This window comes from Homalodisca vitripennis, chromosome 2 (genome assembly GCF_021130785.1).
Source record: "Homalodisca vitripennis isolate AUS2020 chromosome 2, UT_GWSS_2.1, whole genome shotgun sequence".
Classification (NCBI taxonomy): domain Eukaryota; kingdom Metazoa; phylum Arthropoda; class Insecta; order Hemiptera; family Cicadellidae; genus Homalodisca; species Homalodisca vitripennis.
Genome location: NC_060208.1, coordinates 207,159,734 through 207,175,668, shown reverse-complemented (window position 1 = coordinate 207,175,668; position 15,935 = coordinate 207,159,734). Strand labels below are relative to the sequence as shown.

Sequence of the window (15,935 nt, the reverse complement as noted above, 5' to 3'; positions counted from 1 at the left end):
ACAAATGCAATTGATGTAATTCTACAATTTTTAATTGTCTAAATAACAAAACACTAAACCTAACAATTGGAATATTATCACTCCATATCCCTGAGCCCTGCCCGCTGATTCAGAGGTCTGGGATAATCTCCTCCCCTCCCCCTACCACTGTTGAACTTCGCTGCCAGCACTCTCTGGTCTCGCGGCCGTGCTTGTGTCAGTATCACTTTGTCTATCTCTGTACACAGTTGTGCGTCTAAACTCTGAAACACAAGATGTCCAATGTTACATTGAGGGATTAACACATTTTTAACTCGTATACACTCCAAAGGTAAAAATAACCCTTTCTGCCATCTACATTGTTTCTAAATCTACACTGTTACAAAGTTAGGGCCATCTATATATTTAACCCTTTGACTAGTAAATACGAGAATAAAATAAAATATCACCACTTTCTCATAAACATACTAAGGTACAAAGTAACAATACACAAGTCTCCTCATAAATCTTTGATGGTATAAAAGGTGCAAAAACAGTCGGACACACAAATCGTAATGGCACTCTTGTACAGGTGCCGCTGCTCGCCGACGCTGATCTATCTGCACACGTCAGTAAGTCTCAGGGGAGCATCTTACCCAAAAATTCGTCTGTAAGTCTTTCTCACGTCATTAATCAGTAATTACACAAACAGCCACGTTTATTTACTCTAGGTTAACACAACAAAGGTTAACGTTTACAATCAGGGCAACCGGTAACGTAAAAGTGAGGTTAAAACCTATATTCACTACAAACAGAAATAGAATCAGCTGATTACTTGGAACAACTAATTGAATACTGTCATATGGCCTGAATACCGACAATTGGGTCTGAAAGAAATTAATAAAAGAACAACTGCGATCTAGTAGGAACAACGAAAACTACTTGAAACTATTTCTTATTTATTCCGCTAGATCACATTTGTATTCAAGTGATTAATTAGATTAGCATATTCATCACGAATTATTATGAAGACTGATTAGCGTTGAATCGCTTCCTGCACGGCTATCAGGATAACTGCGGGTGACACATAGGATGCTTCCGAATGCGTTGCGGGATTTCTAGTCTAAGGGTTAAAGAGCATAAAATTATTATACTACGCTATTTGACCAAAGTTGCCCAGTTAGGGAATGTTTATATAGCTTGAGACTGCACAATCTTTCCATCTTGGCAGTTATACCGGCAATATCAACCAGGGGAAATCACACAAGGACTTCCATTTCCAAAACAGGATTTTCTAAAAACATCACATCTTGGCTAAAAAGATCAAATAAAATATATTACATCTTTAAAGTTGTCTCTGAAGGAGACTTATTTTTCAATTCCTACTAATGCAAACTCTGTGTGTATATGGAGTCTGTTCAAAAAAAATTTCAACTTTTGTTTTTTTTTTCCAAAAAATATGTATTCCTTCATCAATCTCAATTTTGACCCCTTCAAAGTAATCCCCATTAGATATTATACACTTGTGCCAGACTTTCTTGAAATCCTCGAAGCATTTCTAAAAGTTGTTTTTTGTAATTTTGTTCTGCACCTCCTTTGGTGCCATCTTTATCTCGTAGCATAAATGGATTTTGTTGAAAAAAGTACCATTGGTATTTTTGTATTATAAAATTTCAAATACAAAAATAGTTAGTACTTTGTAACATTTTTATATACTCTATGTAAAACAGCTGATGCCTATCAAAAGACAAAATGTTTTTTGCTCCCGGCTTGTGCAAGCGTACATCTAAAGTGATCGTACTCGCTTATGCGTTGACGGATTTCGTTGTTATAAAAATTTTAAAAATAGTTGGAGAGTGCCAAACGTGTCGCAGTTGAGAGGTATCAGTTGTTTGTTGCTCCTGGCTTGTCTTAAGCGTATCTTTAAAGTGTTCATGCTCACTTATGAGTTGATGGATTTTGTCGTTATAAAATTTTTTTAAATAGTTGGAGAGTGCCAAACGTGTCGCAGTTGAGAGGTATCAGTTGTTTGTTGCTCCTGGCTTGTCTTAAGCGTATCTTTAAAGTGGTCATGCTCCCTTATGAGTTGATGGATTTTGTCGTTATAAAATTTTTTTAAATAGTTGGAGAGTGCCAAACGTGTCGCAGTTGAGAGGTATCAGTTGTTTGTTGCTCCTGGCTTGTCTTAAGCGTATCTTTAAAGTGTTCATGCTCACTTATGAGTTGATGGATTTTGTCGTTATAAAAATTTTTTTAAAAATAGTTGGAGAGTGCCAAACGTGTCGCAGTTGAGAGGTATCAGTTGTTTGTTGCTCCTGGCTTGTCTTAAGCGTATCTTTAAAGTGGTCATGCTCGCTTATGAGTTGATGGATTTTGTCGGAAAAAGTACTGTTGGAATTGTTATAGTTTGAAAAATAGTTGATGTCTAATAAAGGTTTTATAAATATACTGGTTTTTTTGTTATTTAACAATAAACATTTTTCTGTTATTCATTCAAACATATGTGCCAAATTTGGTTTCTTTAGCTTAACTAGTTTTAGAGATAATTTCTTTATAAAAAATACAAAATGGTGGTTAGCGGCTAAACAAGACATTTCTCGACCTATGTTTATATGACATTTTTTTATCGAAATGATGAACACCATCATTCACAGAAGTTTGTAATACCCTGTATATTAATGTATACATGAATAATGTGCAAGCGCTGCCATGAGGACAACTTTAATATAATAGACCAAAATCCTGTATACAAAATGTACCGAAAATAAAATAAATTACAGAAATAATGTAAAATATTAGAGTTATAATCCTGATTATTAAATGTTAACTACTGTAGCATGATCAAAAATTGGGAAAATTATTGCAATGAAATAAAAATTATTCTTCCGACAGTTTATACATAATTGTTACCCTAAAACAAATATTTATTAATGGTGTAGAATAATGTTGCTGAATCAGGCTTGATCACTCAATCTGAAATATATTAGAGCAGAGAATTGTTGGTAAGTTTGGGTATTTATGATGCTGACAGTAACTTACCGAATCTGTGACATGTCCCAACTGGTTCAATTGGTCAACAACCCTCTGGAACTCCTGGTGAACTTCCTTCTTGTCACAACGGCTGACTGCAGCCTTCATCTTCTCAATCTGCAACAGCAAGAACACTGTAACAGTGGTTGATTACCTTGATCTCTGTAGTGTACGAAAGCGTTAACTCCCGACATCTGTAAAGTGCGGCCATACACTTTTCGTTAGTAACCACGCATTTTATTAAATTCCACAAATGTTTTTGTTTAAAGATGTATGTATAAAAAATTATACATAGTTTAAGCTTTCACATTATATTTTTGGCAACCTCTGACTGGAAAATTGCAAGTCAGCTGACTAGTCATTGCTTGTCAGCTTGACGCATCAATAATTCCTTACTGTAAAATATAAAATCTAATTTCACATTTTTGTGTTATTAAAACTTTTTTATAAAGAAGTTATTTGAATAGTTTAATATTGATTTTACTTCAAAATAGGTAAAATAAATTTATCAACCATTCGTGAAAATACTTTAATAAGTACTTTAGTTGGATTTTGTTAGTAACATTTTGTTGAAATTGAATTGAGTGTAAATGCTTTAGTTATCCATGCAGAGATAGACTAGTTGTAGTTTATCACATCGTCTTAGACAGGAAAGTTTTAGCAGCCATTATATGATGGTTCTTGTTTCCTGCCTCCCAAAAGGAAGCGATATCGGTTAGAAGGAGGTTACTCTGTCCTTATCTAAGACTTCTTATTAGGCTATATAGGTATTAAATAGGTAAATATATATGTACGTATAAATATCAAAAGTTAACAAGCGATCACATGATCTGAGCGTGAATTTAGGTACTATCTTGAGGAATTTGTTTCAACACCCCGCGGTGGCGCTGGCCACTGAAGCCTACACTAATGCCCAGGGGCATTTCTGCTCAGTACTTTCCCGACCTCAGATCGCATACCATGTCATCCAACGTGATCTGACGGAAAAGTTGCATTCTGGGACATAGTACCCAATTTCATGCTCACATATGTGAGCGCTCGTACAGGTTTTCTTACTAGTAAAATATGATAATCTAATTTAAATACACCTATATCGTGTAAAATCAAGTTGGAGAGGGACAGAGTTACCTCCTTCTCATGGATTGCTTTCTTTTGTGAGGCAGAATACAAGAACCGATAATCATAATGACTTTTAATTTTCACAGTAAGTTATATAAGTCTGTTCTTTTTAATGATGTAGTTTTTTAGGTCGCCGGTAAGAACAATACTTCCAAATATAGTGGCCTCTGGATAATACCAAAGTACTGAAAAATCCTGTTATCTACAAAATCAATGTTCTTGTGGTGAGAAAAATGTGTAAGGTGAAGTAGGAGCTCAGTGGATGTCAGTACACATAATTTCAACAGACTAATCATGAAAAATACTGAAGCTGGAACTCCAGTAATAGTCAGTCATCTAAATTTCTCTTAATGGAGAAAAACCACTGTAATGTACCTTTGCATGATGGGAACAACATAAAAAGTACTAAACCAAGATATCTCATTGTAACAGGTCAAATTATGACATTTGAATACTCGCGGGGAATTGGCAGACTGTGACGTCAGTGAATCGGCAGACTGTGATGTCAGTGAATCACATGTTGTCGGAATTGAGATTTATTTGATTAATAACGAAGAAATATATTAAACTTTATACGGGAAAAGATTTGATTAATTAAAATGAAGTAAACATAACCAAAATTCGTGTTTTACAAAGGTGCTAAATAGAATTACGCAGAAAAGCCAATTGTGGGATAAATGACTTGTATATTGATGACGTCATAAAGCACATGTTGCTAAAAATTTAAATAAAAAGCTTTAAAAAAAATAATAAAAAGAAAATAGAAAGACTTAAATTGATTAATTATAGTAAACGTGATAAATTTCGACAATTATAAGAAAAGAATCAAATTATATTTATTCGTGAAGACGCTGATTTGAACGAGAGAGGGGATGAGTATTGTTTTGAGTCGGTATCCGTAGTTTTATACGGAGATTCGGTCTTCTCTTACCAGACTTGAAGCAAGGAGGTTGTGTTGATTCTCCTGGGATAGTAGTGATCTGTTATATAGTGTATTGAAATTTTAATGAAGGATGGGATATTATTTTAGACTTTTAAATTATCAAAGCATTGCAAGGTGAGTGAAATTATAATATGTATTGACAGTGTGACATGGAATAAATTAACGTCAAGGTCACTTGGTTTGACTTTTCTTTGAATATCCCATTTATAAAAAGTGTGATGGAGTGATATTAAATTTTTTAATCATCACTCAACATATTTTAAAACCTGAGATAGACATAGACTTGTTGTTGGTGATAACACCACAGACATTCAAATTTAATAAGTTTTAAGCAGTACCAAGGGAACGCAGCTAGCATTGGGCAGATTTTGGGAAAGATGGCGACCAACACCATCCGGAACAAAATGGTACAGCAACGTGGGACTGGTGACAAAAAGGCGCACAACTACATGGTGAGTCAACAACACTAAAGAACCGACTCACAACAAATTGACACAACCACGTGGAGGGGATCCGCAGCAAATTGACGCAGTCTACGTAAGGGGCTTTCAGCAAATTACCGCAGCCAACGTGGGGCTGACACTCATCAAATTGGCGCCCAACGTGGGGCTCCAACTTCCACAACTAATTTAAGTAGGTTAGTGGTAGCATATTTTAGACTAAGTGAAAATCACTGTTTTTATATAATTGTATTTTCAGGTGTGTGTCTAGAAGAAGTATGACAAATTATTGTTAGTCTATAAGTTTGATAACTTTGAACAACCTAGTTATAATATAAATTGGTAAAATTTTCCTGGTAGGCTAGTAAAACAAATATTAGGCCTAAAATTAATAATAGAAATTTTCAAATTAAACATAGGCTACAAAATGGAAGGCGAACAAAATAATGAAGGGCCCGCACCAATATTTAGACCAGTAGAAATAGATCTTCATAGCTCAGGAGATGCAGGGTTTTTAGGTTGGTCATCCCCTAATACAGTAGAACAAGAGGTGTCGACAACAGATGACAGAAATTCATTAGAGAATGAGGTTAGCAGAGTCAGTAGTCCAGTAGGAGTTGATAGGGATGAAGGTCTTATTGCATTCATGAGGACTATGATGAATAGTCTGAATGAAAAGATGGATAAAAATAATGAGGAGTTAAAGAAAACTAATGAGGAATTAAGGAAGGACTTGAATGAAAAGATGGATAAAAACAATGAGGAGTTAAAGAAAAATAATGAGGAATTAAGGAAGGACTTGAATAAAAAGATGGATAAAAAATAATGAGGGATTAAGGGATCTGAATTATAAAATAGATCAGAATAATGAGGAACTAAAAAAGGAAATTCAAAGAAGTAATGAGCAGTTAAAACGAGACATGGAACAGATGAGAGGTGAGTTAAACAATAAAATAGTAGAGACAACGGAGGTTATGAGAGTAGAGATAAATAAAGACTTAAATACTTTAAATAAAGAATTAAAGAACTTGGAGGAGGGGGTCAGACTTGAAATAAACGAACAAGCTGAGAAAAACAAAGGTGAGAGGAGTAAACTTAAAAGTCAGGTTAGAGGAGAGATTACTACGGAGATAAAGAAATTAAAAGATAAAAGAGAAGAAGATATGAGGGAAATTGAGAAAAGGTTTGTACATATTGAGGATGATAAAAAGAAAATAGATCAAAGATTAGAAAAGATAAATAAGAGATTTAAAACAAGATTAGATGAATTAAATGGTAGGGTAGATAGGGACAGAGCTAACTTAGAACTTGACCAGGATGCAGAAAATGGTAAGATGTAGAGAACAAGTCAGTAACGGGCAGTAGTTTACAAGAAATAGAGGACATGGGAAATAGAGTAGAAAAATCCCTGAATAAGAGATTGGATGAAACTTAAGGGAAATTAGAAAACAAACAAACACAACTAGAGAATATGATGAGAAATCAAAGCATGGTGGGCATGAGAATAAGCCAACCAGCAAACACAGAAATATTCTTATTGGAATTTGATCCAATAAAAAATAATGTACATCCTATGGAATTTTTGGAAGCTTGTAAAAAATATATAGAGAAAAATGGAGAAGGATGGGACTTCCAGGTATTGATAATTTTAAAATATATGAAAAATGAAGCAGGAAAGTGGGGGCGACAGCACATAAATAATTGGAAAAACTTTGAACAGTTTTATAGGAGTTTTAAAGGGAAATATTGGTCCATAGGGGAACAGAACAAATTTGAAAAAGAACTAATGGGTAACGGTACATACAGGGTTGGATTTGATAATCTAGTAACCTATGTATTGGAATTTTATAATAAAAGCCAGTATTTAGAAACTAGAATTGACATGGGAACATTCCTAGCATATATAAGCAAACATGTTCCTAGAACCATAAGTAGTGCAATTGCTGCAGCCCAAAATGTTGAAAGATCAGAAGATCTAGAAAACCTGTTGAATCAACTTAATATACTGAATAGTGACACATATAGAAGTTATGACAGATCATTTGATATGAGAAATGAGACAACACTTAATAAAAATGTAAATCAATACAAGAATTTAGGACCTAGAGATACACCATATAGAGGGACACAAGTTAGAGGGAATATTAGAGGAAATAATTTGACTAGAGTAGGCTCATACTACAATAGGGACACATATAATAGGGAGAGAGTAGAGTTTGATAATGATAGGAGAAGACAAAGTAATAATAGGGGTAGAGATACAAATGATTATGGAAAGGAGAAAGAAAGGTATGAAAACAACGAAACGAGGCATCAGAGAGATCAATATGAATATACAAGGGGAAGAGGAAGTATGAGAGGTAATAGATGACTAGAGGAAAAACAGGATGGAAAACAAATGGGTAGGACAGGCTAGAATGAAGGAAACGATTGAGAAAAAGGAACCTAATTTTGAGGGATACCAAATGATAGGAGATTCTCAACTTAGGAGATTTGGGGAGAAAATAATGAATTTAAGAGGTGAATATAGAGAGAAAGGAGGAAAGAGAATTAACTTATGCATAGGAGGTCAGACAATTGAACAGTTAACCAGAGAGCTAAAACATACAAATAATTTAGAAAAACAGCTAATAGTAATGATAGGTACAAATGATTTATTAAGGGATAAAGAAGTAAAAAACATTTGTAATGATTATGACAAACTAGTAGAGGTTTTACTGGAGAAAGCTGATAAAATAATCTTGGTAACAATTCCACCCATACTAAAGTTAGGTGAGAATGACAGATATCATTTAAATAAACTTGAGAGAATAAATGAACATATAAAAAGTAAAGAAAATAATGAAAAAGTTACAGTTTTAGAAGTGGCAGAGAAGTATTATGATAACTATGATAGTACAGACTGTAATGTGAAATTATATGAAAAGGAAATATTTTATAAAGGAAAATGGTGTGAAGATTTAATACATCTGAATAAAGAGGGTCTAACAATTCTAGCAAATGAGCTTAGAAATCTGATAAGATCAGATAAGAAAAAATCTGGACTAAGACTAGGGGTGAATACAGCTTTTATACCAGAGAATGACATCTTTGATGAATTGACCAATGAAGATAATTACAATAAAATTCCCATAAAACCAGTAGCAGAAGCACTACCTGAGATACTTGGAAAAATAAATAAAGAGGAGTATCACATGATAATAGATTCAGGAAGCCAGGCGACAATAATGTCAGAAAAGTATTATAATGAGATAAAAGAAAGAAGTGTACTTGAAATTTTAGAGCTGCCGGTAACAAATTTAAGTATAATAGGAGTAACAGGTCTTAGAAGTAAAAAGATAGATAAACAGGTCATGATAGAGGTGGAAATAGAGAGTAAATTATTTCAAATAAATTTTCTAGTAGTTAAAGCAGTGAACTTGGGAATAATACTAGGATGTGACTTCTTAAGAGAACACAATGCAAAAATTGACTTTGAACATGGTAAGATAAAGTTGGAGGTAGATAAAGAAGTATTAAATGTTGAATTTACTGAATCAAACTGTGAATCAGAGGATATAGTCAATGGTATATAGTTAATTAGGTGCAATTACATAAATACATTAGTAAGTGAAGATGAGCTGAAAAATTCTTGGAACAACATAGAATTTCTATGTAAAACACATACAGAAAATATGAAGGACAAAGTTAATGATGAGAAGGATAAACAGGTTTTGGAAATATTAGAACATTGTGAAGTAAAGGAAAATGAAGATTTAAATAAATTAAAAAGTATACTGATGAAAAATAAAGATATTTTTTCAGATGAACCAGGTTGTATAAAGAATTATGAGGCCAAATTAAATATAACAAATGAAAAGCCATTTGTAGGAAGATCCTATCCAATACCTTATTCAAAGAGGGAAGGTGTAAGAAAGGAAATAGAAAATATGTTGAAAGGAGAGATAATAGAGGAGTCTGATAGTCCATATTCTAACCCATTGGTGTGTGTAGTTAAAAAGGATCTGTCATTGAGAATATGTCTAGATAGTAGGAATTTGAATCAACACATAATACCAGATAGGGAATCACCAATAAACATAGATGATGTATTAAAAAAGTTTATAGGGGTTAAATATATGACATCATTAGATTTATCACAGGGATTTCTACAAACACAATTAAGTAAAGAGTCCAGAAAACATGTAGCGTTTGTCTTCGAAGGGAGGAATTTACAATATAAAAGACTACCATATGGTTTGAATGTTAGTACTGCGTTGTTCATTAAAGGGTTAAACAAAGTATTAGGTCATGACTTGACAGAATTTGTAACTACATATGTGGATGATATATTAATCACTTCAAACACATATGAAGAACATTTAAAACATGTAGACCAGGTCTTAAGTAGATTAAAAGAAGGAGGAATAACAGTCAAATTAAAGAAATCACAATTTTTAAGAAAAGAGATAAATTATTTAGGATACATTATTTCAGCTGAAGGAATTAAAATGGATAAAAATAAAATTGAACAGATAGTGAATTTCAAATGACCTACAAACATAAAAGAACTACAAATGTTTAATGGATTATGTTTGTATTATGCAAAGTTTCAAAGACATTATGGCTATTTAATAGGACAGTTAAATCATTTATTGAGTAATAAAATAGACTGGAAGTGGACAGAAAAAGAGGAAAAGGCATTTGGACAAATTAAAACAGAATTTTTAAATGCGGTCATTTTAAAACATCCAGATTTTAACAAACCATTTTATTTAAATACAGATGCAAGTGACCTTAACATTAGTGGAATATTATATCAGTTAGATGAAATCAATGAGGAACAGGTGATATCATTTTATAGCAAGGCTTTAACACAAGCGCAAAAATTTTACACGATCACAGAAAAGGAACTGTTAGCTGTAGTATTAACTTGTAAAAAATTTAGATCATATTTAATAGGACATCCCAGAGTGATAGTGAGAACAGATCATAAAGCATTGACATTCTTAAAAAGTTGTAAATTAACAAATGGTAGATTGTTGAGATGGGCTTTAGCATTACAAGAGTTTAATCTTGAAATAGAATTTGTTAAAGGGAAAGAGAACATTCCAGCAGACATCATACTGTCAAGGATTACACAAAAGGATAGTCAGAATTCAGTAGAAAAATACAGTATCAAGGTTTTGTACAACAAAATTGATTTAGGTTTTAAAGATAGTGAGATAAAGGAAATATTAAAGAATCTAGATAAAAAACAAGAACAGGATGAGTATTTGAGAGATATAAAAAATATCTTAAATGACAGCGAAGGAGTTCATTATGGAAAAATAAATAAAATATTTATGGAGTATAGAGGAATAATTTTTAAGAGAAAGGATGAAAATAGTGATGTATGGAAAGTATGTATTCCAGAAGGTATTAAAAAGGATTTAGTTAATTTTACACATTTAAAATATGGACATTTAGGAGGTCATAAAATATTTAATATACTTAAAGAGTATTGTATTTTCAAGAATATGGAAAGAAGTGTAAAGGAACAGTTAAAAAAAAGTGTGTATTGTGCCAAAAGAGTAAACATGGGAATGTAAGACAAGAAGGTAGGCAAATGAATATAATATCTCAGAATGTGCTAGACTTGGTGTCAATAGATTTGATAGGTCCATTACCAAAGGGAAGAGGAAATGTACAATACATATTAACAATGGTAGATGTTTTTTCAAAATTTGTGAAATTATATGCCATAAAGAAACCAAACAGTAGAAGTGTATTAAGTAAAGTAACTAAAGAGTTTATACCTCAAGTAGGAAAAATGAAAGCAATAGTCAGCGACAATGCTCCATGTTTTAATTCAAATTTGTGGAACACAACTCTTAATAACTTAAATATCAAAGTTTATCACAGTACACCTTATCACCCACAAAGTTCAATAGTGGAAAGGACAAATAAAGAAGTAAATAAAATTTGTAGGATATATTGTCACAAAAAACACACTCAATGGCCTGACATTCTGTTATTTGCTGAACATGTGTTAAACAATTCAGTACAGGACACCATTGAAGCAATACCATATGAAGTAATGTTTGGAAGAAGATCTGATAATTTTCTAAGTAAAATAATTAAGTTTCCAATTGAATGTAAATTTGATCATTTGAACAAAATTAGAATGGTAAGGGAAAACTTAATAAGCAAAGCAGAAAAAAGGAATAAAATACATGATGAGAAATTAAATCCAATTAAGTATAGAATAGGTGACAAAGTATTAGTAAAAAACCATATTTTATCAAATGCATTAGATAAGATTAAAAAATATTTCTTACTTTATGAAGGACCATATGTAATCGCAGGCATTAAAAGAGAAAATGCATATGCATTAACCAGACTAGACAATAATGAATTCTTTGGGATCCGTAATGTAAGGGAACTAAAGAAGTTCATAGAATAAGAGTGTGAAAACTCTTCAAGTGTGAATGACCATACTGATGCTGAATGAAAGCATTTTATTTTATAACTGACAATAATAGTCAGATTAGTATAGGGTTGTATAAATATTTAGAATAAGATGTGACAAGGATAATGTAATATAGTATATAGCGTGTGTAATATGTTTCCAGTAGGAGATGACAATATAAGGATATTACAATATTGTTTATCACTAAGAATATGTTTAGGATTTTTACAAGGTATTTGTGTATTATCATAACTTGTGAGTGTATAATCTAATAGTGTTAACTTGTATTGAACATTATGTTATGTGAAATGGACACGTTAAACATTATATTCAAAACGTATAGAGGTTACATGTATTCAGCTTAAAAATATTTAAAACTTTAGTACTGTTCTTATATATATATATTCATTGATATTTGTATTAATTGTAATTTGTGTAATTGATTTATATGTACACTGTAATTTGTGTAATCATTTAATATTAATTGTAATTTGTGTAGCTGATTTATATATTCATTGATATTTGTATAGTTAATTATATTCATTGAAATTTGTGTAATTGATTTATATGTACACCGTAATTTGTGTAATTGTCTAATATACATTGTAATTTGTGTAATATGATTGTAAGCATTTGCTTTGCTTTGATATTTTACTTTCTTTTAAATGAATACTTTTATAGGTGTTAACAAAATTATCAAGAAATTTAAATAATAGCTTAATTGAACAAAAATTTAAAAGATTTAGTTGGAGGAGAAATATAAATTGATAACAAATATGTGATCAATTTATATTTGGGGGTTGTGTAACAGGTAAAATTACGACATTTGAATATTCACGGGGAATTGGCAGACTGTGACGTCAGTGAGTGAGAGAGAGAGAGAGAGAGAGAGAAACTTTATTACATAAGCTTTGAGCTTAGAAATGGTGTCACAAGATACATTATTTTAAAATTCTCAAGTCACATCTTTAAACAGTTTTTGAGTTTGATGTCTTCAGCTTGTTGGCCTTCTATCACAGCGGGCCACAAACTCCTCAATGCTATACACAAGGTCCTCAAGCATCCACTTCTGAAGTCTTCTCTTGAGTGTCTTCGGGTTCCCGCATTTTAAGTCCACTGGAAGGAGGTTAAAAAGTCTGGATCCAGCATATGACGCCTTCTTAGAAAATCTGGAGGTTCGGTGTTCAGGGAGATTGAAATTATCACGGTTTCGGGTGTTGTGTTGATGCACATTTGAATTTCTTGGTAAGTTGAGGGTAGTCGAAAAGGCAACAACCTCGCAGATGTAAATGGCAGCTAATGGAAGGATTTGGAGAGTTCTGAAGACATCCCTGCAACTATCTTCCCTCTGAAGGCCCCCAAGAACTCTAACAGCACGCTTTTGAAGAACAAAAACTCGCTGGGTGTTTTCCTTTGAACAATTTCCCCAGAAAATTATCCCGTACCTCAGTTGGGATTCAACAAGTGCATGATATGCTGCCCGTGTTGCATCAACTGTTCCAACACTGTTGATTCTTCTCAGGCAAAGATGGAAGAGCTGAGCTTTTGGCAGAGGTAGTCGATGTGGGCGTCCCAACATAGTTCTTGATCCAGGATTATTCCGAGGTGTTTGGTTGACTCAGTAACCTGAATGTCTGGAGGACAGGTGATGTCATTTTTAAATTTGCCAAAGAATACCTGTTGAGTTTTGTTTTCATTGAAAACCAGGTCATTGTTGGTGCAGTATTCCATGGCTTTACTGATAGAGATAAAGTTGCTGATCTCCAGAGGCTCCAGTTCTCTGTTGCTGGTCAAGAGCACCGAGTCATTTGCAAACATGACGGTGTGGCTGTAGGTGTCCATGTATTTGGGGAGGTCTGCTGAAAAAAGTGCAAATAGGACAGGGCCCAACACAGACCCCTGGGGCACTCCTCTAGATACACCCAACAACTCCGATCTCACTACACTAGTGGTTCCCTTAACAGTATGTTTGATCTCAACTAGCTGCTGCCTGTCAGAGAGGTAGGATCCAAACCAGGCGAGTGCTGATCCAACTATACCAAAAGTTCGAAGTTTTTCTAAGATAAGCTGATGGTCAAGGCAATCAAATGCCTTGCTGAGATCCAGGAAGGCTGCGCAGACCGTGTTCCCCGCTTCTAAGCTGTCAAGGATGTGCTCTACTATATCTGCAACTGCGGTGATGGTGGATCTACCAGGTATAAAGCCGTGTTGTCCCCTTGGCAGAAGGTTGTTCTGGTGTAGATACTTCAGGAGGCGAGCCAAAATCACTTTTTCTAGTACCTTGGAAAAAGTGGGGACCAATGATATTGGTCTATAATTCCCCATCACATCAGTTTTTCCTTTTATATGAAGAGGATAAACCTTAGCGATCTTCATGCTGCCAGGGAAGATTGCCTGAGCCAAGGATTTGTTAATAATATCAGCTAATGGTGGACAGAGTTCCCCTTCACAAAACTTCAGGAGCCTGGAGGATACATCATCCACGCCAGTTGATGGAGTTGGTTTTAAACTTCTTATAATGCATCGAACCTCATCAGTAGTTGTTGGATAAAACGAGACCAATCCATAATCCGTAGCTGGTTGGAGGAGCTGAATAGGTAGGGTAGTTCTCTGTGAAGTGTTGGCTTTAAGCGTTTCTCCAGCTATTGACGTGAAATATTCATTGAAACAGTCCGCAACCATTTTGGGGTCTTCAACGACTTTATTCGAAACATTCAGCTTCCAGGTGATTTCTCTCGGTTCAGCACATGCTCTTCTTTCAGAATTTACAATGCTCCAGATAGCCTTGGTTTTATTGGAAGATTCTGAGATCACCTTTTCACTTGCAGCTCTCCTAGAGGATTTAAGTTTTAAATCGTAGGATTTCTTCCTCCGATTAGCTTCCAGCTTGTCACACTCTCTTCCAGTAAGCAGAAATCTGTTCTGGGCTTGGAGGAAACTGGCCTTTAGTACATCCACATCCGGATCATACTGAAATGACCTTAGTCTTGGGCGTTTGGATCGTGATTTTTTGTAGGGACATGATGCGTCTAGTGCCAATGTGAGAGTTCGGACAAGGTTTGAAAGAGATTCACTGACATCAGCTGTCTGGTAGACATTAACCCAGGATTCCTCAGCTAGAAGTGCCTTTAATTGTGACAGGTTTTGGTCACTTACTTGTCTGCGAGTGAGGATTGGTTCAGTTTTAGTTTTAGCAGGTATGTCGAGAGTGCATAGCTGGCCACTGTGGTCGGATATGTGCTCATGAATAACCTTGATACTGAAGTTTCTTGGATTTAAATTGCTGCAGACGACATCAATGGATGATTCAGAGGTACTGGTGACTCTTGTGGGTGGCAGGTTGGCTCTATGCATGTCGAAGGAGGCAAGAATGTTATTAAGGGCTCGATTTTCCTTTTCTTTAGACGTGTTGAGACTGTCAACATTCAGATCGCCAACCATGCATATAGGGGTGTTGTTGCTCGGGAACATTTCCAAGGCAGTTGAGATTCGAGTCAAGGCTTCTTCCAGAACACTTCCAGGAGGTCTATAGATGCCAAGCAGGTAAAGATGTTTCCCTCCATTAAGAGCTATTTTTATACTGGCCATCTCACAAACGAGTTCCAAGCAATGCCTCTTCATTTCAATCTCCTCAACTTTATTGCCAAAGGATTTGTGTATGTAAATAGCGACCCCTCCTTTTTGGTGATGTTCCCTACAGTAGAATGCGACGAGGTTGTAGTTTACCAGATGTGTGGTGATAATCTTGGACTGATCGAGACCATGCTCGGTTATGACTACTATGTTAGGAAGTAACTGATTCAGACAGTGACTAAGCCGATCGATCTTATTTCCGAGGCGGTCGACATTTTGGTGGAAAATTATAATTTTTTCAGAGCTGAGTTTATGAAGATTCTGCTTCCTTGTGCTGGCCTCTCTTTGACCTTCTTCCTCTGAATCATTCCTAAAAAAGAGTTCCTTGTTGCATGGAGTGAGCCTGCAGGATGATTGAGTTCTACCGGGAGCCTGGTATTTT

General features: G+C 34.4%; 1 protein-coding gene across 1 annotated transcript in view; it reads right to left on the bottom strand.

Annotated features, from left to right (window-relative positions):
* The window catches only part of LOC124355326 (pentatricopeptide repeat-containing protein 2, mitochondrial-like), a 30,923-nt gene continuing 14,988 nt past the window's right edge, over positions 1-15,935 (bottom strand). Inside the window, exons 7-8 of the mRNA XM_046806424.1 lie at positions 2,998-3,105; positions 1-242 (exon numbers count right to left, since the gene is read on the bottom strand). Coding sequence (XP_046662380.1) covers positions 78-242; positions 2,998-3,105 — 273 coding nt within the window. The 3' untranslated portion in view covers positions 1-77. The remainder of the gene's footprint in view (positions 243-2,997; positions 3,106-15,935) is intronic.